A 23,023-nucleotide genomic window follows, 5' to 3' on the forward strand; every position below is an offset into this window, starting at 1 on the left:
GAGATTGGGTTTCTCTCTGTTTTTTTTTTGGAGTCATGTGTATTTTTTTCCTTTTAAAGAAGTGGGGGGAGTGATAGGAAATACTGCCCTGTTCCAGTCACATCTGTGCTGTGAATCTCCCCAAAACTTTATAAGAGCTTTCATTAGTGCAGTATCTGAAATATGTGGTTGTTCTTATAACAACCCGTCCCTATTGTGCTAAGGCTTTTATCACATTTTTTTAGGTGTGAACAGAGACATAAGAGGGGGCAGTGATTTGTCACAGGCTGCAAGTACAGCCTCTAGTGGAACAAACGTATCGCAAGCCCTGGGCTGTGGGGAAGTCCTAGAAAGCTGATTACTTCTTCTCTTGAATGACCATATTTCCTATTGCTGTGCTGTCAGCTTCTCGTTCGGCACAGTTCATATTATAAATAACGCTCTAAATGTTGAATATTTTAAAAGATGGCTTCTCGCACTGAGATCTATTCCCATGAAAAATACTGATGTCAATTGAGACAAGTCAGCCCTTTCAGTTCTTTTTAAAAAAGTAGTATACACGCTGGGTTCTTTTCATGGATTTTTTTAAAATCAATATTTTTCTAAAACATTAATCATATTTGATCTTTCCATATCTTTTAGGTTACTTTAAAGGTAAGAGGAAAATTATGAGTATTCTCATGAATGAGTATCTTTAAGCAATATTCTCCATATTAAAAAGGGAAACAAATTTGTTAGTGTATTTATCTCTGTTAATATAGTGCCACTGTTTCTAAACATCAATTAGAAAATACATTTAAAGTGAATCTGATTTCCAGTGACTGTGCATAACAGGTAGACAGACTAAACATAATCACATTTTTAATGCATTGAAATGCAAGAATATTTTGGAACATTTAAGTGAAACTCATTGAAAACTATGGCAACTATGGTAAGTACCTAGATCTAATTGTATGTTAAAGGCAAAGGTGTTTATGTTGTAGCAATACAATCTGCTTTAGGAAGAACTGGCAAAAAGATAACAAGTAACTGTGCTGTCTGTAACCAGTAATTTTTCATATATTTTTTAGCAGCACAGTGATATCTTCATTCTTATGGCAAATAGAAACGTTCCAATAAGATATCATGTTTGTTAAGAACTTATTTACTGGAAGCACAATGCAGTTGACATAGCATGGGTCAGATGAAGACTTTCACATAAACAATATACTGAGCTTTTGTTAAAACCGCATAGAGGATGCTGTTTTCAGAAGAAAAGTTCCATCCAGCAAGTACCAAACAATCCTTGTGTGAAGCTAGTGCTTTCAAATCATAAAATATAAAGGAAATGGGTTCTCTTTGTTTCCTGAATTAATCAGATGTAGGGCCTAAATAATAGCCATAGAAACACTCTTCAAATTTTTTTCTTACCTTTTGTGCATTGCTAGACTAAGACTGACATTCAGAAATGATACAAAGTGGGCAGGAGGAAAACCTGATCAGTGTGAACTTCTTGTACCTCTGGGTTATGAGGACATAGCGATGCTCCAGGCTACATAAGGGTATAGTGGTCTTCAACATTAGCCTCCTGAATAGAGGAACTTTAAGCCAAACAAAGCCAATATTTGGTTAAAGTATTCCAAAATATTTTCTCTGCATATAGCATGTTTAATGTGCAAACAGACCTGGAAAGTAAATGTAGCCATCTTTAAATAAACTCCGTAACTTTTCAAGTTGGAAAAAACTAGAAAGCAAAGCAAACAAAAGGGAATTCAACATAATACTGAATTTCAGTATTATGCCCCTACATTAGTAAACAAGCCCTTGTTGCATCTTTTCTGTGTTACTTCTCTTAGAAACCTATTCAAGGTCATGGTTTGAATAGACAAGTAATTGGATTTGAGACACCATATGTTATGGGATGCGTATGACATCCCTAATGAATATTCCAGGGCACTATTTCTTCAAAAAAAAATATGTTGACATTAGCATTAAAATGACTGTTGACATGAAAACTTTCATTAAGAGAAACAACGTGAAGTCAGCCCCCCTCCGGCCCCCATCATAAGATGTCTGCTCCAGCAATGCAGAGGGGTTGCTTACCAGCTCTGGCCCGTCACCATCACTCACCAAACTTTACTGCCCTTTCACAATATCTTCTGATTCACAGTGACAAATCCTAGACCATAAAAGCAACTAGAATCCATTGCTGTGTGTCTCTTGTTAGTCATTTCACAGTATTTATGGAGCTGCTTGCAGAGAACATTATTCCTGTGTTCTGTTTTGTAAATCAAACAAGGGTTAATTCTACTAAAAGAAAATGTATTCTAAGCCTGTAAGGTTTGGAGAAGTTTTTTTTTGTGTTAATCTCTTTCGGTGTTTTTGGCTTTGTAAAGGATGGAGTTGATATCATTAGTTATGTCACCTTCTTCTCGTGTGGTCTAGGAACCTTAATGTCAATTTTGTGGATGTGTTCTTCCCCTAGATGGCCTAAATAAGTGACTTTCTTTTTAACTTGTGCAATTGTTTGCCTTTTTTTTTAAATAAAAACACCTGCAAGTATGAGGAAGAGTACAAGGAAAAAACTTGATACCATTATTCTGATGTTAAAAATGGAGAGCTATTAAAAAAAAATCACATTAGCCATGCACATAAATATTATAGAAAAACATACAGTCTTGATCTAACCCCATTCCTGCCTTTAAGCTAGTTGTTCCCCTTCTTATCCCTTGTATGTGGGTAGCAGGATCCTTGTATGTGGGTATCAAATCCTAACAGTCCTTTCCAGATCACAGTGCAGCATCAAGTAGGTGTAAACAGAGCTCTGTGCTTTATTTTGGCATTACTGAGTGCAGTTACTTAAGGCTGGAACAGAGGTAAGGCAGGCCGGGCTGATTTGCTGGTTCCCATTACCTAAAGTAGCATGGGCGTAGCACAGGCGAGCTGGTTACGATCATGTGTTTTACTCCTCGATTATAGCTGAATATTACATGATGGAAGCTTGCGTGGAGGTATTGAGACATGGAATCACAGAAAAGCAGAAGGAATACTGCATATTCCTAGTGTTGTGCCCTGATAATGAGACAGTGCAATCTCCACTTGATTTTTGTGTGTGCATGTAGTGCCACGGTGAATCATGACAGCATGTCCATGCATCAGCTTTTTGATCTGTTTGTGGGTCATGCAGCCAGGCTGCGGGAGACTTGCTTTCAGGCTTGCAACCTCAGGCACTGGCCTGTGCAGATGAGCCTCCTGTGCCATGTAACTCCTAGGAAAGCGTAACAATCCTGAATGCCAGTCACAAGGGTCAGCTGGTAGCTTGCCTCGTAATGATGTGAATCCTTGCTCAGAGAATTGAGCTTGCTATTTGCCCTTATCTTGGAGATACCCGCTGTTTGCATGTGCACTGAAAATCCAGACAGTGTTGTAATTGCTTTTTTTTTTTTGAGCCAACCTCTTTTACTTAGTTTGGAATTCTTATTTTTAAAAGATACAGCTAATTACTCTTTAAACATGCTAAGTCAGCCCCATGACAGACAAAACTACATCAGATCATTTCAATAAAGAGCCTCTACAGCAACATTTCTTAGGGTAACAACTATGTCCTCTGGTATTTCCCATTCTTACAGAAGATGTGTTTCATACAAAGACGGTTCTGTCTATTTTTAAGATAAGGTACAGATAAGGAGCTGGGGGAAGAGTCTATTTCCAAAATTTGGAGGCTGGGATTAGCCTGTACCTGCTTCATCATATGTGTTCTGAATTATTCAGTGAGGCTGGGATTCATCAAGGCTTTTAAGAGCCAAAGTCCTGTTGGTTTGAGACCTGAAATAATCTAACCTGAAGTTACAAAAGTGGATGTTTAATTGAATTAGTTTACATCCTTTAAGGAGTGGCCACACAGAACAGTTCCTCTTCCCACTGCTTTACAGCATGGCTGAGTTTCAATGATTTAATTTTTAATGCAAGAATTTTAGCTGGCCATCTGTGTTGGAGGAATGAGGACTGTATTTGGGTGAAATATTTGTCAATGGAGCTCTATGTCTGTAAATTTTTCTGAAGCTCATAGAACCTGGATATTAATAAATGTTTAATGAATGGGAACTTCAGTGTGGCAAAAATTTGGCATGAATGTCTGAAAATATCACACTTCCATTGCTGTCAATTTTTAAATTATGCCTGAAAGAAGGCAGAAAGCTGAAATCAGCTTGCTGCTATATTACTGTATTGCTAAGAAGAAATGCAGCACAGGGGGAAGACTTTTTTTCCCCTCATTGAGATTCTCCACCATTCTGTATTTTGCTATTGTGATTTTGACTTCATGTTGTCTTAACATACCTGAACAAGATTTTTATCACATTTGAATAGTTAATTCACTGTTTGCCCCATCATTCCTACCTTTTTACTATGTATAGTTTACAATCACTCATTTTATGAGTTAAATCTGGCAGCTATCCAAGAGTCTTTTAGACTTTAATCTTGAAATGATAGCATTGTAGAAAGTTCCCTATCAAATGGTTAATTGCTTTCTTTTTTTAAAAAAAAAAAACAAACAAACAAAAAACCAAGCTCTTGTGTAGATGTATACATGTTCTTTTGCTTTTGGTCTTGTCATCAACTTTATGCTGATCTTGGTACTGGTGGGAGAATTTCAGGCCTGTTTCTTTCCATTCTATAGCCCTTGGATGGGGGCAGTCCATTTTTACTGCTTTCCTGGTACTTCTTTCTTTCTTTTGCTGTGGGCTTGGTCATTCCATAGCCAGGTGTTGGAAATTTCCTGCCACTTTTGGACAGATGGACCCAAAGTATAAATAAGCCCTGAGTCATCTTGAAGTGTTCCAGATCTCCTCGCATGTGGGAAAAGTAGGTGAGAAAAGTAGGGAAAAGTAGGTGAGACAGTACCAGCAACCCTTTTTGTGTGCTCTTCGACACAATGCAGGCAAGGCTGGTGCAACAATCATAGTTACAATGGTTCATAATTAAGTCATTGTTTTCCTTAGCTAATCCTACCATCGGTGAAACATGAGTGAGGTCTGCTTTGCTCCTCGGATGTTAGTTTTGCATAGATTGTGTTCCAAGGAGACTGAACTAAAGCATATGTGTGCAGCGGGAGAGTAAGGGAAGCACAGCGTGAGGTATTCCTGGCAGTCTCAGATTTCTCTGCAGAGCGCTAGACAGTTTCACAGAATCACCTGCTATAGCACTGAAGGTACACATCCAGAATGGAGTAGAGGAACTGGGAGAGACGTTCAGAATGTGACTTCCCTGATCATGTCAATACATTGCCTGTCTGTTTCAACGTATGCCCTAGGTTTGAGTAGTGGGATGCCTCAGAAAAATGTGATCTTTTTTCCAAATTTCAGTGACTGTCTCCACGTGCTGGAAATAGCTAGCCAAGGCTGTATGGTCAGAGACTTAACCTGGGTGACCATAGTGTCTTGCAGCTGTAACTTTGTTCCACCTGGATTTGTTTTTGATCCTCCCTCTTTTTCCCTTAGAGGGTGGGAGCTTCTGTCTAAATTCATAGACTGTCAGGTTTTTTCCCCCTCATATTTCTAAGGATTTTGTTCTAAGGATTTTTTTTTTTGTTCTATTTAAATGCTAAGGGTTATTTTCCCCTCCTTAGAAGACTTATTATCCTGTTTTTCATTTTCTGCTCTGAGTATGTTTTTGACGTGTCTTTAGTTATTAGAATAGAAGCCTGACACTGTGGGAAACAGAAAATGTTTGCCCGCATTGGGTTTCACATTATAAATGGATCTTGTTCTTTACCATGCAAACAGGCTCCTTGAATAATTTTACAGTATGCTGTTGAGAACTGCGGTAAGCCATTTACTAGTAAATCAGCATTTCTTACAGCAAACTCTGTTTTGTCAGCCATTACATCTAGGGAATAAAATGTAATAAAAATCAAAGTTACAGCTGATCTTCCTGAAAAATTGATACTGTTTTGAGTATAGGAACAAAGCATCTGGGATATTTTGGGCAGTGTCCAGTACTTAAAGCTTTGAGCTGCAATAGAGGACATGCAAAACATCTGCCTTCATGCTGCATTTTCAACATGTGTTGGTTTTCCCTCTAGTTCGTGACTTTGGGGGAAAGCTCAGCTCCTGAAAGGAATTGCTGTATGAGGGATTCCCAAAATACTGGAAGGGTTTTATTTGCTTCTGGTCTTGGCTTTCTGGGTGAAATCATATCTGATTTTCCAGCTTATCTTCACCCTTTAATAGTGGTAGCAGCTCACTTTATTTTTTTTAATTGTATTTATTTCATGGCAGTTCAAATGTACAAGGAAAGCACTTGTTACCAGCACGAGTAAATATCAAGAAATTTGCTAACTCTTACTTCTATGGCACTGTTGTGATTCTGTGGGGGTAAACCTTCCATGCATTGCTCAGAGCTGCTGATAATTTTAAGGCTTGTATTGGAAGTAGCCAAGTGTGAAACCCTTGGAAGACCAAAATGGGGCACTAACAGCAGGGTCTGTCAGAAGCAGAAAGATGCTGAAGTATTATCTCAAGTCTGTGGCTCTTTTTTTTGTTTTAATTAAAAACAAGTGTTTTGAGAAGTCCTATGATTTGAAACACTGTTGGATGCAAAGTACTTAAAATAACATCAGCTGCTGGCAACCCATTTTTCCACCAGGCGCCCCCAGTTTCTCAGGTGCCTGACAAACTAATGTCATCCAAGCACCACTTGTTAAATGACGTTTCTTAAGGCCATGGTATGGAACTGTGTATGAACACCCAGGAAGCAGTGCTATTCATTATAACATGAATTTGTGTGATTGTTAAGTTCTTCTGATTTTTGCTGGCCTTTTTGTTTGAGTTTCTGGATCCACACGGAAATACAGCCTTGCACACCTCCAAGGGTGATTGTTCCTAGATTTGCTGGGGGCAGCCAGAAGCTTGATTCTGGGGGTCGGTGTTCAGCACCTTGTCCATCTTCTTTCAGGGTATATACTTTATGGAGAAGTGTGAGGTTTTAAATGTTGAGAAAGAGTGGGTTTTGATGCAGAGGAGTTTCATTCTGAAACATCCAGGCTTCCAGGCAGACCCCTGAGGTGTTTATTTGCTTTCAAGGCTGGAATAGAATGGCAGAACAGAAATGCACGGTATCTATAGGTACAGTTATACTGAATGATTTGTCCTGCCTTCATCACACAGGTCCTATGTATTTGTTGTTTTTTTTGTGTATATAAGTAATGTTTTGCTTTCAATTAGAGGAGCAACTAAGCTTATCAAACTTGGCTAGCTATTACACTTTTTTGTGACCACTACTTGAAACAGAGGCTTTTTCAGAACTGTAAATTTGAATTTCTCCTTTTTTTTTTTTTTTTAATATCATGAAATAAGTTTTAAGTTTGGTACCTAGCTAGATATTACAGTCTGTGACAGATCAAATTTGAGCATTCCCTCTCAGCGTTATGTTCTTAATGTCTGTCACCATCATGGCTTGGTAACGTGGTCCTGCTTGTGGGGTGATGGCTTGCACACCACTGCCAGGTTTATGTTCCTTGTCAGGTTTGTGCCTGCTCTGAGCCTTTTCACAAGTGAAGAATCTTGTTTGTGATCTGAGCAGCTTGGCAGGGACGGTATGGAGGCCATGACAGCACAAATTCAGTTCTTACCACAAAATACTGAGTTTGGGCTTTGAGTACAGTCAGACTTCTTGTGAGCACCACGGACAGAAAAGACTCAAGTCAGAGGTTGCTACTTGTATGTGCTGCATGGACTCTGATTACCAGAAGATTGTCTGTGCCTGTTTGTTAACGATGCTTTATCTTTTTGCTTAAAGGCTTTGTGATAGACTTTGTATGGCTTTCTTTGGATGCCAAATGTCTCCTGACACGGAAAAATGCCCAATTTGAAATGCAAGTCAGATATCTGGATATGAGCACCACTTAAATGTGTGGGATGTACAAGATGCTTGATTCTAAGCTCTGGTTTGGTCTATTTCTACTGCAATCTCTTACTAGAACAAAAACCCAAACAAATCACACCAAGATGGAGTTTATTGGTTCACAAAATGGACTTGGAAATGTTGACAAACGTATTTGTAGTGTCCTGGTATGATTGCCACGTTTCTCTATTTGCAGGGTTTCTGTATTGCAGCCTCACTTAATCCAAAGCACAGCATGACTCCTTCCTAGGACTAGTCTCTTCTATCATATCTCTCCCTACTCTTAAATCCCTTCAACCAGCTTTCAGTAAAATAGCACATAAGTTTTATTACTTAATAAAAGTTTCATAATGGAGGCCTAGCTTATCTTCCCTACCTTCTGTCACTGACAAACTTGGATCAACAATTGCCAGCTATTTGTCCAAAAAATATAGATTGAGCCATTCTAGACTGTACTCTAAGTTTACTCTTAATAATCCTACAAGAAGCTTTAAAAAATATTGGAAACAATCTGAATACCACAAAATCAAAAATTAAATTTAAAAGATCACCATGACATCTAAAAAGTATTAAATGCATGTGACTTGTGATATGCTTAATTGTTATTAGCTAGGTAAATCTAAGGTAGTAACTTTTGCTTTTTCAGCTGCAGAATTTGACAGCATTAACCTGCAGTCTAATGGTTACTGTGTGGCACTTCTGTGGTTGTGTTGTAGATTTTTCAGGTCACTGTGGTGTTAAGCTGATACATGCAAGCCATTTGAAATGCTCAAACTGAAGGGAGTTAGGGATTGGGTACTAATATGTGCTAACAGGATCCTGGACCAGGGTCTTCAGCCCCAGCCCCTGCTACAAATAAGACTGTGTGTCACGTCCCACCTGGGCTGACCTCCACCCTTCCAGCAGTGATTCCCCTGCAACTTTCACTGAGCAACTCAGTTGTTGACAGCTTCAGGTTCTGTACAGGCTTCCCCCTACATCAGTGTGCCTACTTCAGGAGTCCTCTGACTACCAGCTCGTACATGTACTCACTTAACTGATGTCTCTCCCTTTCATGTTACAGATGCAATCATGCGCCAGGGGAGTTTTAGGTTAGATGTTAGGAAGAGCTTCTTTACTGAAAGGGTTGTGAGGCATTGGAACAGGCTGCCCAGGGAGGTGGTGGAGTCACCATCCCTGGAAGTCTTCAAAAGACGTTTAGATGTAGAGCTTAGGGATATGGTTTAGTGGGGACTGTTAGTGTTAGGTTAGAGGTTGGACTCGATGATCTTGAGGTCTCTTCCAACCTAGAAATTCTGTGTAAATTCTGTGTAAGTTTCCAGCTCACACACTGCAATCTTTCCAAACTGCTGTCTGCAACAGTCTTGAGAGTTTCCAGTCTGATGCTATCCACGCTGTTCTCTTTGGCCAAAGATGAACTAGTATGTTTGGGCATGTTAAAGCTGCAACACAGAGTGGGCCTCAAAGTTCTTTACAGCAGGCCAGTCCCCTCAAACTTCTCATAGGACGTATTTTTCAATTTTGTACAAATACTTCATAGTCCCTGCTTGGTCCTTCTTAGCTTCATCATCTTTTCTGCAAACTTCTGCTGTCATCATGTGTTGCAAAGTGAGTGTTAGGAACTGGATAGCATGATAGCATGAGGTCTGCCCACTCTCCAGAGAAATAAACAATTCAAAACTTCTTAATGTGCAAGAAGGCCAAACATGCATTATGTGAACTTGTTAAACACATTTATTGAGTTCTTGACAGTAACCAAACACAGTGAATGACCATTATAAACAAGAAAAAAGGCATTCCCTTTTACTTGGTCAGCTCCTGCTTTATCTGTAAAGAAAATATATTCCTTTCTGCTACCAATTTACAGGGTTGAATTTGTCCCAATAACGGACTGAACAGGGAAAATGGCAATTTGAAACTGAGATGCTTCCTCTGCAATCTGCTTTTGAGCCTGGCCTGGCTCCTGTTAATGATGGACCGTACAGCACAGTCAAAGTAATGCTGGCTTTAACTGCATTCACAATTGCCATTAACTCACTTTACTTGGCTGCAAACAAATAAATTAAGTTTTATTTTTCTTTTTTAAAAAAGAAAAAAACAAAACTCACAAACTGCAGCCACAAATCTTTAGAGGCTTATTTCAGAAAGAAAATAAACCAAAGCAAGTTTACTAAATTAATTTGTTAAACACATTTATTGAGTTGTTAATAGTTAACCAACACAACGTATGACCTGTTGTAAAACAAGAAACAGAAAATGGATCAATTCTGATTTTGGCAAATCCTACTACAGATATGTGACGAAGAGGGAAATATTTCAATTTCCTTTGTATTCTGCAGTGATATATTTACAATACTTATCTCTCAAAGTCTGTCCCTTTTTAATTAAATGAACAGAAGGATCATAATCTAGAAATAAGTTTCCTCTACAGTCGTCTTGTTCTGTCTTGTCAGTATCCATTAATGATTGTGAAATAATGAGAGCTTTCCAAGGATTACTTGGCACACAGAACACAACTCCACTTTGATGCTGCACCGAGCCACCTTTTTTCTTTTTTCTTTTATTTTGAGGGAGAGGGGAAAAGAGGAAGAATTTCATATATACAAAGGCTGAAAAGTCTTTTTTTTTTTTTTTTTGTGAAGCTAAATTAGTTCAGGAAAACTGTATCAAAATTGTTATCACATTTACTGTAATACTGTCTTTTTACTGTTTTTAAAATTACCACCGATCATATGAATGAATTTTTAGTTGAGTTTCCAACATGGCAGCTTTTTCCTACAGCATGCTTGCACATGCTGCCGTGAACCCAAAGAGAGAGTGAGGTTGGGTGCATTCTAGATTATGTCAATTCACAGTAGTAGCATTCCACTGAGGTTATGGGTTCTGCCTGCTCTGCCTTACTTCAGGAGCCATTCATTTACTGAAAGGAAAGAGAAACAAAAACAGTTATGCTTTATTAAACCCCACACATGAAACTGGCTAGATCTAATGCTCTTTCAGCAATTAAACACATCCAGAAAAAGCCAGAAGACTTGTTTTCCTCCTTTTCTTGTAAAAGTATTGCCTCTGAATGACGGTTTCTTTGCATCACTGCAACTCAGTCACCAGCCTTTCAGTTATTGGCAAGAAGGAACTTTTACACTGTTGTTGAAGGTAATAAAAGTGTATGTGTATAGGCTAAAAGATGCACAGGATGCTCAATTGAGAGCCCCCAGCTGTGGCAGCGTAAGGCGTTACCGGCAGGTGACTGAGTTGATGCATTTGTTTAGTGTCCACTGTGTAATACAAAATTTTCTAATCGGAGTGTGCATTATGGGGGTAAGCCTCCAAAGTGGAATTTATTCTTTTGTCTGAGATCAGTTGGCATCAAGACTGGCTCATCCCGTTTTCTTTCCAAGTGGGTAACAGAACAAAATGCTCTTTGTAAGGTGAGAAGACTTTAAAATGCGGCTAGAAAGCTGAAGACCTGTCCCATCTGCTCTTGAAAAATACCAGATGTCCCCAGCTGCTTTTTGTCATGGCTTTTCCTGGATGTTTCTGGGCAAATTTCCTCTTCAATGTCAAATATGCCATGTTTGACTCATACCGCTAGTCCCACAAGATCTGGAGTTTAATTTGCATTTATCTGTATGTTTTGTTACACACTTGGATTTTGCAAAGAAGAGACCTCAGTGTAAGCATAGAAAGGATTATTCTGGAGGTGGAACATACCTCTATACTGTAGTTTCTGTGCTCTATTGTTTGGGCAATCTTTTCCCTGTAAACTAAAGTTGATATTGGTTCGGATACATCGATTGTTGAGAGGCTGGACTGGTCTGAAATTGTCGCTCATGCTCAGAAATATCTGTGATGGCTGATTCTGGCTTAGCAGTCGTAAAGAATGCATCTGTACAAAATACAAAACAAGGATTTTTAGTGCTGCTCTTTCCTGTAAGTAAACAACATACAACACTATTAAATCAGCTACATAATAAATCCAAGTTAAGCAGTTTCAGTGATTTGTAGTCAGTGGTGGGCTCTCCTTTGTATGTTCATTGGTTCAAGTCAAACCCTTTCATACTTTGTGTAGGAAACAAGAAAAAAAATTCCCTCTGCAATTTTTTTTTTTTAAAAAGAAACAAATATTTTGGTTAAAAAACATTTAATATATTTCCTATATCCATGTATAATTTGAATATTTAAGGGGTAGTGAGTTGATGCTTTCCTCTAGCTGGTAACTAAAAAAAAAAAATAATGCTTAAATGAGGAAATCCAGTAGCTTTGTTTTAAATACTGATAATCTTTAGCAGATTGCAGGGAAAACTTGAGCTGTGAATTAGCTTTTCAGTGTGAGTACACAATGTAATTAGTAAGTATTCCATGAAATCAGTTTGAAGCACTAACGTTGGAGATGTAACTAACCAGTAAACCATGACAAGGAGCAAATGTCATGAGATTACACTGCAGAGATACTGGTGTAGGCTCCAGAAATACTCTGTTTTGTATGGTAATGTTGTAACTAAAAATGTTTCATGTAGGAAATTGTTCAGGTTCCATGTTGGAAAAGTTCAGAATGCACAGCATGGGTCTGTCTTGGTTCAGCCATGTTATTCTTCCAAATTACTCTCCTCATTTAGAAAAGGAAGTGATGCTTTCTCTGTATCTAGACAGAACTGGGCAGAAAGAATATCACAATGATAAAACATCTGGACTTGGTGAAGGCATCTTATTTACAGTGTTAATTCTTTAAATGCAATATGCAGTTCTTTTATTTTCCCTCACTTCACTTCTCAGGCCAGATTTCATCTCCTTTGAGCTTGGAACATGCAGACTGTGGTTCAAAGGTTCCTTCAGGATTCTAGTGTGTAGGAGAAACAGACTTTAGCTCAGCTCACCACTCTGCAAGCAACTCATTGATGGAAGCTCCAAGGCAGAGTGCAATTGGTGCTGTTTGGTGGTTTTCTCATGTTAGGCCCTGGATTGTGAGCAAGTCATACAGAAATGTAGTCTTCATGGCTTTTTTCACTGGTGTGTTTTCTCAGCGATGTAATTTTGACTATGAAATGAATTGTATTCCTTTTGCATGATTTATTTGTCCCCTTTCTGCTAGGGTCTTCAATTTCCCAATCTGGCTTTTCTGCAGATACTTGCAGTTTCTATCCTGCTGTCTTAACCTGTAGTAGGAAATACTGGCTGAGCGTTTTTTTGTATTGGATCTCTGTCACATCAACATGCTATTGACGTGTGTAAACACAACTGTCACTCATGACTTGGCTGTTTCTTTCTCACCTTACAATGGTCCAGGTTACCCTTCATAATGTCAGTTATTTTTGTACAACACCGCTCAATTTGTTTTAGAATCCCCATGTGTTTATTCACAGAATTGTAATTTACCAGGAGACCATTTGGTTCAAAACCTCACCATGTGGTGACAAACCCTCACCTCAAAGCCCAGCTCTTTGGCAGGTCTAAAGATATTTAGGTTGCTCTAAGTAGTGCAGATTTTTATTTGCCAAAAGTCTCTTTGCTGTTGTAATCTGTAGAAGTTGCAAGCAGAGATCCATGCAGAAAACGGTTGAATCTAATTTTATATATAAAGCTATAGATACATGCTTAAAATGTTCTTTGTACCTAGACCAGATCAAGTAATTTTTTACCTGCATCCTTGTTATGTAGACAGGTTTGTTCATAATTATCCAACTTGCTGTTTCATAGCAGGGTGGAATTGTCATTGACCCATCATATGTAATGAAACTAGAGGTTTCTGGATAAAGTTCCTCAATATTAAGCCCCTGTAGTAAGTATGCATCATCTGGAGAATGAAGGGAGGAAAATAAAGATAAAACAATAGATTTGAGGGGGGAGGAAAAGGTATTTACATTTCTTAGTTCAAAATGGAGGAAAAGGTATTTACATTTCTTAGTTCAAAATATTATCATCAGTTTAGTGATACATGAAACACATTTCAGAATGCTCTGGCAGATTGGACAAGAACAAGTCCCATGAATTCAGTCATCCTGCTTGGGTTGAATTCTACTCTTAGATGCCCAGCACACCCTCTGGGGGAGTTTCACGCAAGCGTTCACAGTGTAACTTTGAACCTCCTTTAGGAACTGGAGTTAAATCCTTCAAGTTATTGATTTAGATGCAGCAGTCTTTGGAGAAGACTTGCCATACTTCGGAGTGCTTTACAATTTTTGTTCAGCAAGGCCTTGGAAGGCCAAGAGGGTTAAAACTTCATCGCCTTTCTGCCACAGGAGGAAGTTGAGGTTGATGCATGATAAGAAAGATGTTCAATGAAGCCTGGTTGCCTTTCATGTGTGCATTGGGGGGGGGGGGGGGGCATGTGGGGCTAGCTCACTCGGAATGCTAAAATCAGGGTGGAAAAGTATGCTGGAAAGCAACTTACTAGGGGCCCTGCTTCTTTCATAAGCCACTCGGGGAATTAATGAGATATCCCTCTGAAACAGAATCCACTCTGTGGGCATCTATCAAAATACAATGAGATAGGGATGTATCTGGTAAATCACTAAAATTCGTGTCTTTTTTATGCGATGCACATTATTTCCCTTGTGTAACGCTGGCCTATAATATTTTTGGCAGTGCTATCAAAGCTGGATCTCAGATTTTTCTGCCAAATCTTCATCTGTAGGAGTTCCTTAATAGGAAGCACTCAGGGATAAACACTCTTAACTTCTGATATACTACTGCTGCCGTGCCTCTCAAAGCCGGGATGGTTACAAGTAGTAATGCTGTGCGATCTGTGCATGCTTTCACTTGCATGTAGTGTTCAATATGGCTTATTTGCGGAATGAGCACTAAAATGTGGGCAAGGAAGGCTGCCTTTTTAGGCAGTTCCCCTTTCAAGATACAGGAGAAACTGGCATTGATTTTAATTGAAGGCGAGGATGTAAAAATGAAATAGATTACTGCTTAGACTAAAGAGAAATGTTTCAAGTCCATATTTTCAGTCAGTGTCAATAACTCAGGCATTCCTGCTGGATTCACTGGTGTTCCTAATGTGCTAGTCACTGTAGATTTAAACAGTTCTTATTTTTCATTTAAAAAAAAAAAGCTGGTAATTCCTTGGCTATTGGGAAAAGAAGATTGTAAATGGAAGCAAGGAAAGAAATATGGATGATAAGGAAGCATGTAAGAATGAAAAAAGAAAATAGAAATTTAACTGGAATTTAATATATAGCTGAAGGACAAAGCTTAGATGAGCAAGATGCTTATCTCAAACTACCTAATGGAGTAACAAAAAGGTCTCTACTGCGTTGGGCGAAAGAAAAATCCAAGTACAGAGGCAAAACAAATGTGACTTAATTTTTATTTTGACATAGTGTAGTCGATATGAAGCAGCCTTCTAGGCTATATGTGTTAGTCACTACAGCATCAGTTCAAGTGTCAAGGTGAGAGTGTAATATTTGCATCATGTTGATCAGTGCCTTACAGCTATTTTGTATTTAAAATGCATTTGTTATTTTAGGAAAGATACTCTAGGCACGTCTTTTCAAGTTCATTAGCAGTACAGCCCTCTGCCACCTTCCTGTGCTTCAGGGTGGTTGCCATACCATATAGCTGGATGCCCAAGTAAAGGGGAAAGTACTGGTTGTGTCTTATAGGTGACTGGCACATTTGTTAAGGTGCTTAGCCTTTACTGCTCTATGGCCTTGGTTATCAAGTCTGTTTTTAAACCCCAAATTTTCCAGATGGAAGTACAAAACTATTGCTATGGGACTGCAGAGTCAAAATGCTGTTACATTTTAATAGATAGAGATGACTGAATACACCTGTGTCCTATTCATTAAAAACATTATTTGCACTGCAGCAGTAATTTTTCTCGAATTACATGAGAAGAGAATGAATGCTTTTTTTCAAGCCAGTGCCTGTTTTCAATGAGTCATCACGCTTCTTTCCCTTCCCCACACAAACATCCTGTTCATTATTTATGAGCCACGGAGACTGGTATGTTAACTCCAAATGGCACAGAGTCAGTCTGAATAGATAGTTTCAAACTCAAAGAACCAACTCTGCTTTGTCATTTGTCCGTATTGACTTCAGTTGGACTAAAATGATTTAAGTAAGGTACAACTTGCCCTGAAATATTTACATGGGGATGGAAAGCTAAATACAGATTAATGCAGATTGATGATACGTATTTTTGGTGCACATTACAGTCTAGTTGACTAATTTGTATTCAGGAAAGCGCACAGATTATTAGCAATAGGTCTACTTATCAAAAGCAAGGTACAGAAGCAGATTTACTGCTGGCATTAGTGCAGGTAATCACAGGGATTTTGGAGTTGCCTTGCAGAGCATTAATGGAAAATGGAGTTGAGTATTTTGATGGGGGCTTCTAACTTTTGCCTGTGCATTTAGTGTGTTCAGTCATTTTCAGAATATCATAGCACTCCGGGGTGGAATATGGTAGGTAACAGCATGGGAGCAGTGTGGGGCATGGTGGTCCTGCTCATTCAGGCAAGTCCAATGTATGTCAGTGCTCTGAAGATGAGGAGAGGTGGTTGTCTCTGCCTTACTGATTTTTGGATGAGCTCCTAGGTTACCTTGTTTGCATGCTGAGGACCTGCGAAATATACTGTGCTCCTTGTATTAGCCATCTTCCCCACCAGCTTCCTGCAGTGGAGCTGCATCAAATCTGATGAATTGCCTCTGTGTTCACTTGGAGTGTGTTTAAGGAGAGTCAGTGGATTATACTAGGTGTCAAAATCTATCAGGTGTAATTAAAGGGGAACTGAAGAAGACAGTATCACTTAAGGGAAAAGGAAAATGGACGTGAATGAAATGAGTTTGGCTAAGTAAAAGTGGTACTCGTTCATCTCTGTATGGGGGTTACATTCCCAGCGGAAGTCAAACTTCATGGGATGGCCTGAGAAGATTACAGAACAAACATTTGGTTATCGCTCTTCACATGAAGAGCTCTGCTCTTTTGCTTTCCCAACATCTTAATAAAAATTTCCTGTACTGGAACTGAAGCAGAACCGGGGGCGTTATATTAATACTAGGCTGCAACACTTCAGTGTGTTGTCTTTTTTGATGATATTTCCTGTAAGTTTGTGGTTCAAGATGGTTGAAAACAGTGGGTGATAGCTTGCCAGTAATAAACTTCCTTTACTAAACCTGTTCAGCCTTTACTAGATTCTCAGCATCATTCCTCTCCGCAGCCCACACTGTTTATCTTGATCTGCTTGTGCCTTGGGGTGACTCCTGAACTCCTGAACTCTTCTTTATAAAAACTACATTTCATTAGATTTCAATTTCATTTACATAAAGGCCTCTGACAACTTTCTTAGCAAATGATATAAATCCTCTTTTACCCCAAGATTTGTAACAGGTATGTGGGGTTTGCTTTCATAGCAAAAATGGGTGTTTTCTTTAAAACACCAATGCTTTCTGTCAGTCAGCTAATATATTCCCTATTTGATTTCTGAGTTCATATGATAATTCAAAAAGGGACACTAAATAGAATAAAGGGTAAGGAATGTAGAGATCCTCAGTTATTTAACTCTGCATCAGAGTCTCTCCATTTACCAGCCCGCACAATTCGTGCAGACCCAAGCTGAGAGTAGCAGCGACTCCCTTGAATGCCCAAGGTTGGTCCCCTGGGGCCTGGTTTGAGACAGCTGAGCTTTTACTGCTTGTGACAGGAGCTGCGGGAGCTCAGTCCTTCTGGCAACCCACTGAAACGTGAACCTTGAGAAATTAGGAGTCCTATCTCCAGATATCTGGATCTTAAGCTTTTTCAGAATAATCTGTTGAAATTGGAATACCGTTCACTTGTTATCTATAAAATAGCTAAAGATTGAATTTGAGGAAATTCAAAATTTTAGAGCTCTTCTGCCTAGCTGGATCTGTGTGAGTATTTTGATGGAGAATGATAAGCCCAAATCCCAGTGTCGACTTTGGGGAAGATAAATTGTTACTACTCTTCAGTGGTAAGCAAACACTGGGCATAGCTGTTCCGAAAGAAAGGTAACTTATCCCTTCCAATATCACACTTGAAGTAGAATATTAAAGCAGGTTTTCTTTAGAGGGATTCATATAGCTTCTGAGCCAAGTCTGTTTGAAAGAACCCTTGTTTCAGCTAGTTCAAAGTGGTATGATCACAGAATAAAATACACATTTGAAACCTGCTTAAAAGTTCCTTGGGGTCCACTTTATCTCACTGTAACCATTAATTATCGGAGAGTAGAAATTCCCTTTTCAATCTATGTTGCCCATGGAAGTTTCGTGCAGCATAGATCCTCATTTTTTGCTGTTACTTTAAAAGAAAAAAAAAAACAAAAAACAAAAAAACACAGCAAAACCCATGCAACTTTAGTTATGTTATTAACTGTCCTGACTCCAAAACTATTCTCTGCTTATCATTTTCTCCACACCCCTATGGAGCCTGCTGAGTATTGCCTTCAGGAGTACACCCCTAAACCACTACCTAAAAACCTCCAGCTGCTAAAAGCAGAACAGAAACCCTTGCGCTGTAAGAAGCAAAATTAGTTTTCAGTGATGATGCTATAATCCATCACACGAGACAACTGCAGAATTACTTTTGATAACACTCTCACGTTCCCAATTTGCACTGAAAAGTTCCCAGTCAATACTTGTTACTACAGTAAGTAACCCAGTGCTCTGCAGAATGGGGTGTCTGTTGTATCCACCAAAGTTTTCAATTTAAGACACCTGTTAGTGATAAGTGGTTAGAAGACAACAGTTCCAGTACACTTTGATTTAGCAATCTGTTATGCGTTCATCTCAATATGAAATTTAGCAAACCAAAATTGTGTGATTGGAATTGCATTTTCTTTTAGAGAGACAAAACAACCAAGGAAAGCTGTTAGGATGCAGTCAGTCCCAGCATGAAGGTACGTCTGCTTACAAATGCAGTGCAAAAAGAAAATAATTTGCAGTGGGAGAGATGTGCTTGCCTGCCCATGGGGATGGTGATTGTTCATTTATTCATGCAGCAAAGGGAAGGTGCTGCAGGTTCCTTCCAGCCCTGTGGGGTGTCATATCCATGCCTGTGGCCTCTCCTCTGCTCTGAACCACCTCTGAAGTTGTCCAGTTGTTGTTCTGCAGGCTAGCTCTTGGACCATGCGTGGCCCAGGAGCACAAGAAAAGCTGTGGTGACCACATAAATGCGTGAGATGGGGTTGCTGTGATGGGAAAGATGAGGCAGGAGTCTTCTCTTGCTCGGTGTGTAAGACCTGGCAGGTCTTTGTGTGTGCACATGGGGAAAATAGCTTTCTCAGTGGTTCACTGTCAGATCTTCTGGCTGGTCCACAGAAAAAAAGCCAGGAATACATAATTAGGGAGCGTGAGAGCCTGAAAAAGCACTTACAGCCTTAACCATGGTTTGCCTTGTCCCTCCCTGCAGCAGTGCTGTCAGACAAGAAGCTCTTCCAGAACAGTATGAGGGGTTTTTGTAAGGAATCAAGACTGGCGGTCTAAAATCTGGGCTAATCTCCTGCTGTTTCTATGCAGAGAAGAAAACACTTCACGCAGCTACAACAATCCGGAAAAAATGTTCTCAGGAGAATCCTTTGTCACGTTCCTTCCTATAGGTATTGTGGAGAAAAGAGCTGTATCATAACAACAGCCTCTTATTTTCACAAAGATGTACCAAGGTTTGTTAAGTGGAAGGTGAAATTAGACAAAATTAAATGGGAAGAAATTTGTGTTCATAGGGGGTTCTTCACAGAGAGGGTGGTTGCACACTGGAACAGGCTCCCCAGGGAAGTTGTCACTGCACCGAGCCTGTCTGAATTTAAGAAGAGATTGGACTGTGCACTTAGTCACATGGTCTGAACTTTTGGGTAGACCTGTGCGGTGTCAAGAGTTGGACTTGATGATCCTTAAGGGTCCCTTCCAACTCAGGATATTCTATGTTTCTATGATAGTAGAGGGCATGGAACTACCTACTTCAGAATGGAGTTGGATTTGCTCAGTTTCTCAAATTCTGTATCATGAGGCAAGATCCGGTCACTTTACTGTTCTTCTGCTCAGGATTTAGTGGGTAAAATTCTGTGCTTTCACTTTACGTAGGTCTTTTTCTTTACATAAGCGTTGTAGGATTGTAATCTTAGCTTTGCAGGGAGAGGAAAAGATGGAGTCCAGGCAAAGAAACCTGACTACATACTTGAGGGAGGTGTACAGAAACCCATTCAAACACTTCCATCATACTGAGTTCAGGGACTTTTGTGGAAGTTAAATGGACTTCTCTGAGTTCTCTGGAGGTTCACATATGAAGAACGTAAACTGTGTATAGACTGATAGAGCTAGGAAATAAATCCTGCAGTCCTGACATCGAGTCTAATTCTAGTTATGAATAACTGTCCTACTCTTTGTAGACATGGCAGACTTTTATAATATTTTTATTTGCTTATTTTGCTGTGTACCTTTTCTGTATCATTTAGCTTATTAACTTAATGGCTGCTTGGAATTCACGTGAATATTTGACAAAGGGAATAAGTTTTTTTGGAGAAAAGGTTTAATTTGTTCCATTGAGATCTATGTATTTTTCATGACTTTCTCTAAATTACCCTAATTTTCATTGGCATTTAAGCTCCAGTTCTCCACATTTAATATACTAACATGGAATTATTGAGCATTATCAGTTAAAGGCTTTCTAAATGTGAATACAACAAATATGTATGCTTTGTTGATGACCTCTTTATATATATATCCATTATATGCAGCAATAGTTAAATAGAGATGACATTTTTCTGAACAAAATGAAAGCGTTAATGAGTATTAAATCTGCAGTTGCATGTTAAAATAGGTAATGATGCAGCATCTTGACATAATTTGATTTGAAATAATCCATGTTGCTCTGCACGTTGCTTTTGCTGCTAACAATAAGCAGTTTCTCCTGAGTACTCTGTGAGTGTAGTATACATATACATATATATTTGTTAAACATAATTTATTACTTTATTGCTTGTTCAAACATAAAATAGGCTTTGAAGTTCAAAATTCACTCCATGAACTGATGACCTTGGATTTCTTCAAGTTCCCAAGTTTTTCACAGAGTCACTGGTGATACAAGCTTTGTGACTGTTTCCCATAATGAAGTCTCTCCTACTTCAGTGGATCAGTGAATGTTACTTGATACTAAAAGGATATAGCTGTTAGCCAACGTAAGTGGAAAGACTTACTTTTATACGTTATTCTGGTTATAGTGTCTCTGTTAAGCATACGATTTAGAAATGGATTTGATGATTCAGATACCTGTAGGAGAGAAAAATGTCCAGTGTCAAAACCTTCAGAGAAACACGCCTTTTCTGCAAACATAGCTGTGCTTTGTCCCTTTCCTCTATCCCAGGATCCTAGCCTACTAGGATATGCTTACTTTTAATTGTATAATTCATTTCATGCTTCGTGAAGGAATACCAAACTTGTGGAATTGGTAACTTTAGTCAGAGCCACTAAACTGTTATGAATGTTTATGATACTAGATTTTTCTTTCTTTCTATGTTATCCCTTATTCTTTCTCATTTTCCTTAGGTTACATGGTAAGTGCTTTTGAGCAGGGGTTGTGTGTTCAGTTCCTAGGGTGATGCTGTCTCATGATTCTAGATCAGAGTCCCCAGGCACTGCAGTAATGTACCGAGCAGTCCAGGTCCTAGATTTGCAGTTTGTAGGAAAAGTACTTCGCCTACTGTAGGTGTTGGTAACGTTAAATACTTACTTTCATAAATATGGAAACTACCACCAACCCATTAGGACTCTTTGCAGCTTCTGTGACATTTGTGTACAGCTCATGGTTGTAGTGGATTAGCTGAACCTAGAAGACAGAGAAGGGAAATATTACAATTAAACAGTAGTAAATCATTCCGTACACTGTTTGCAAATACTTTATGTACACCACTTGGTTTGTATTAGGATCCCATCTACGTACAGGATATTTTGTAACAGTGCGATTTTTCAGAGATTTGCAGCTTGCATGATTTTAATAATTTCAGTTACCATCTGGCTTCAACTGGCACAGCACCAACATGTTTTCTTCTAAATTGCCAGTAAGTGAATTTACCCACATCAAGTTATGAATTGCACTGCAGGGGTTGACATCATTTCCCCATTGCAACAGCACTTGCCATAGGCATCAAGTAATCCGTACTTCTCAGCCTCAAGCCAAACATGGGAGTCAGGGGTTGATATATTTGTAGAAACATATGGGATGCAGGGTTGGAACTGTTTAAAACAGTACTTGCAGAATTCAAAATACTAATATTTATTGGCTCCAGGTTTTACAAACTTGGTTAAAAAAGCACCTACAGTTAAGTGCTTACTGTATTATTGTTAACCAGGTTCTCCTTAGCTCCTACAGCTTCCCTTCTGCTTGTTAGTTTTATAATTTGCTGGAACTCATCAGAACATGTATTTTAATTTATGAAGGTATAGTTCTCTCTCTGAGTAGAAATGCATTGCCCAGAACAATGCTATTTTCATTTTTTCTGAGACCACTGAAAACAGTTACAGTTTACATTGCAATCAGTAGCTTTTTTTTTTTTTTTGGGGATGAACAACTTTAATGAACTCATGTGAGGCAGATAAATACTTCTAAGAAATTGGAAGACTATTTAGCTTTACTTAGCCTGCAGATGTTATCTGGTTTTCGGATGTCCATTAGAAAAGAAAGGTCATTGTTCTGTTCATTCAGAATTGCAGATGCACGTATTTAAAAATCAGGTGCATCTTCCATCTACTGGTGTAAACCTGAAGTCAGTCCAATGAAATCTGTAGACTCGGTTTGACTTATATTTGGTAGTCATTTAAACTAAATAAATGGCCAAAGACTAATGTTTGCAGCAAAGGAATTTTATCATGTAGGGCTTTCCACGTTTGTAACGAGGAAGAAACCCCTTCCCCCATCCAATGAACCAACCACCACCACCAAAAAAAAAAAAAAAGAAAAAAGAAACCCAAACCCACTGAAAGGTCATCTAGTGATAGCACCGGTGATTTTGTCTTTTGGATGAATGTGATATCTGGAGCATCACTACTATAAAGCAAAATACAATTGCAAGGATTTCTCTACAAGAATGATCTCCCTATATAATCTGCAATGTACATTCAAGTAACAAAGACAAAGCCTTGCTATCCAGATATGTTCGCCATCGTGTATACTAGCAGTGATGGGAATAATAACAGCATCCCAAGTTATTTG

At 38.9% G+C, this 23,023-nt stretch overlaps 2 protein-coding genes across 5 annotated transcripts in view; one reads left to right on the forward strand and one right to left on the reverse strand.

The window, feature by feature from the left end:
• LOC118175736 overlaps positions 1-23,023 on the forward strand; it is a 214,843-nt gene that overhangs the window by 52,645 nt on the left and 139,175 nt on the right. The window lies entirely within an intron of this gene.
• CA10 (carbonic anhydrase 10) overlaps positions 9,577-23,023 on the reverse strand; it is a 199,467-nt gene continuing 186,020 nt past the window's right edge. For both annotated transcript variants that reach the window (XM_035342234.1, XM_035342233.1), the window contains 5 exons: positions 21,545-21,640; positions 21,012-21,084; positions 13,497-13,651; positions 11,572-11,746; positions 9,577-10,780 (listed from right to left, as the gene is read on the reverse strand). In XM_035342234.1, the coding sequence (XP_035198125.1) occupies positions 10,758-10,780; positions 11,572-11,746; positions 13,497-13,651; positions 21,012-21,084; positions 21,545-21,640 (522 nt within the window). In that variant the 3' untranslated portion in view covers positions 9,577-10,757. The remainder of the gene's footprint in view (positions 10,781-11,571; positions 11,747-13,496; positions 13,652-21,011; positions 21,085-21,544; positions 21,641-23,023) is intronic.

The sequence above is a fragment of the Oxyura jamaicensis genome, chromosome 18 (genome assembly GCF_011077185.1).
Source record: "Oxyura jamaicensis isolate SHBP4307 breed ruddy duck chromosome 18, BPBGC_Ojam_1.0, whole genome shotgun sequence".
Lineage (NCBI taxonomy): Eukaryota > Metazoa > Chordata > Aves > Anseriformes > Anatidae > Oxyura > Oxyura jamaicensis.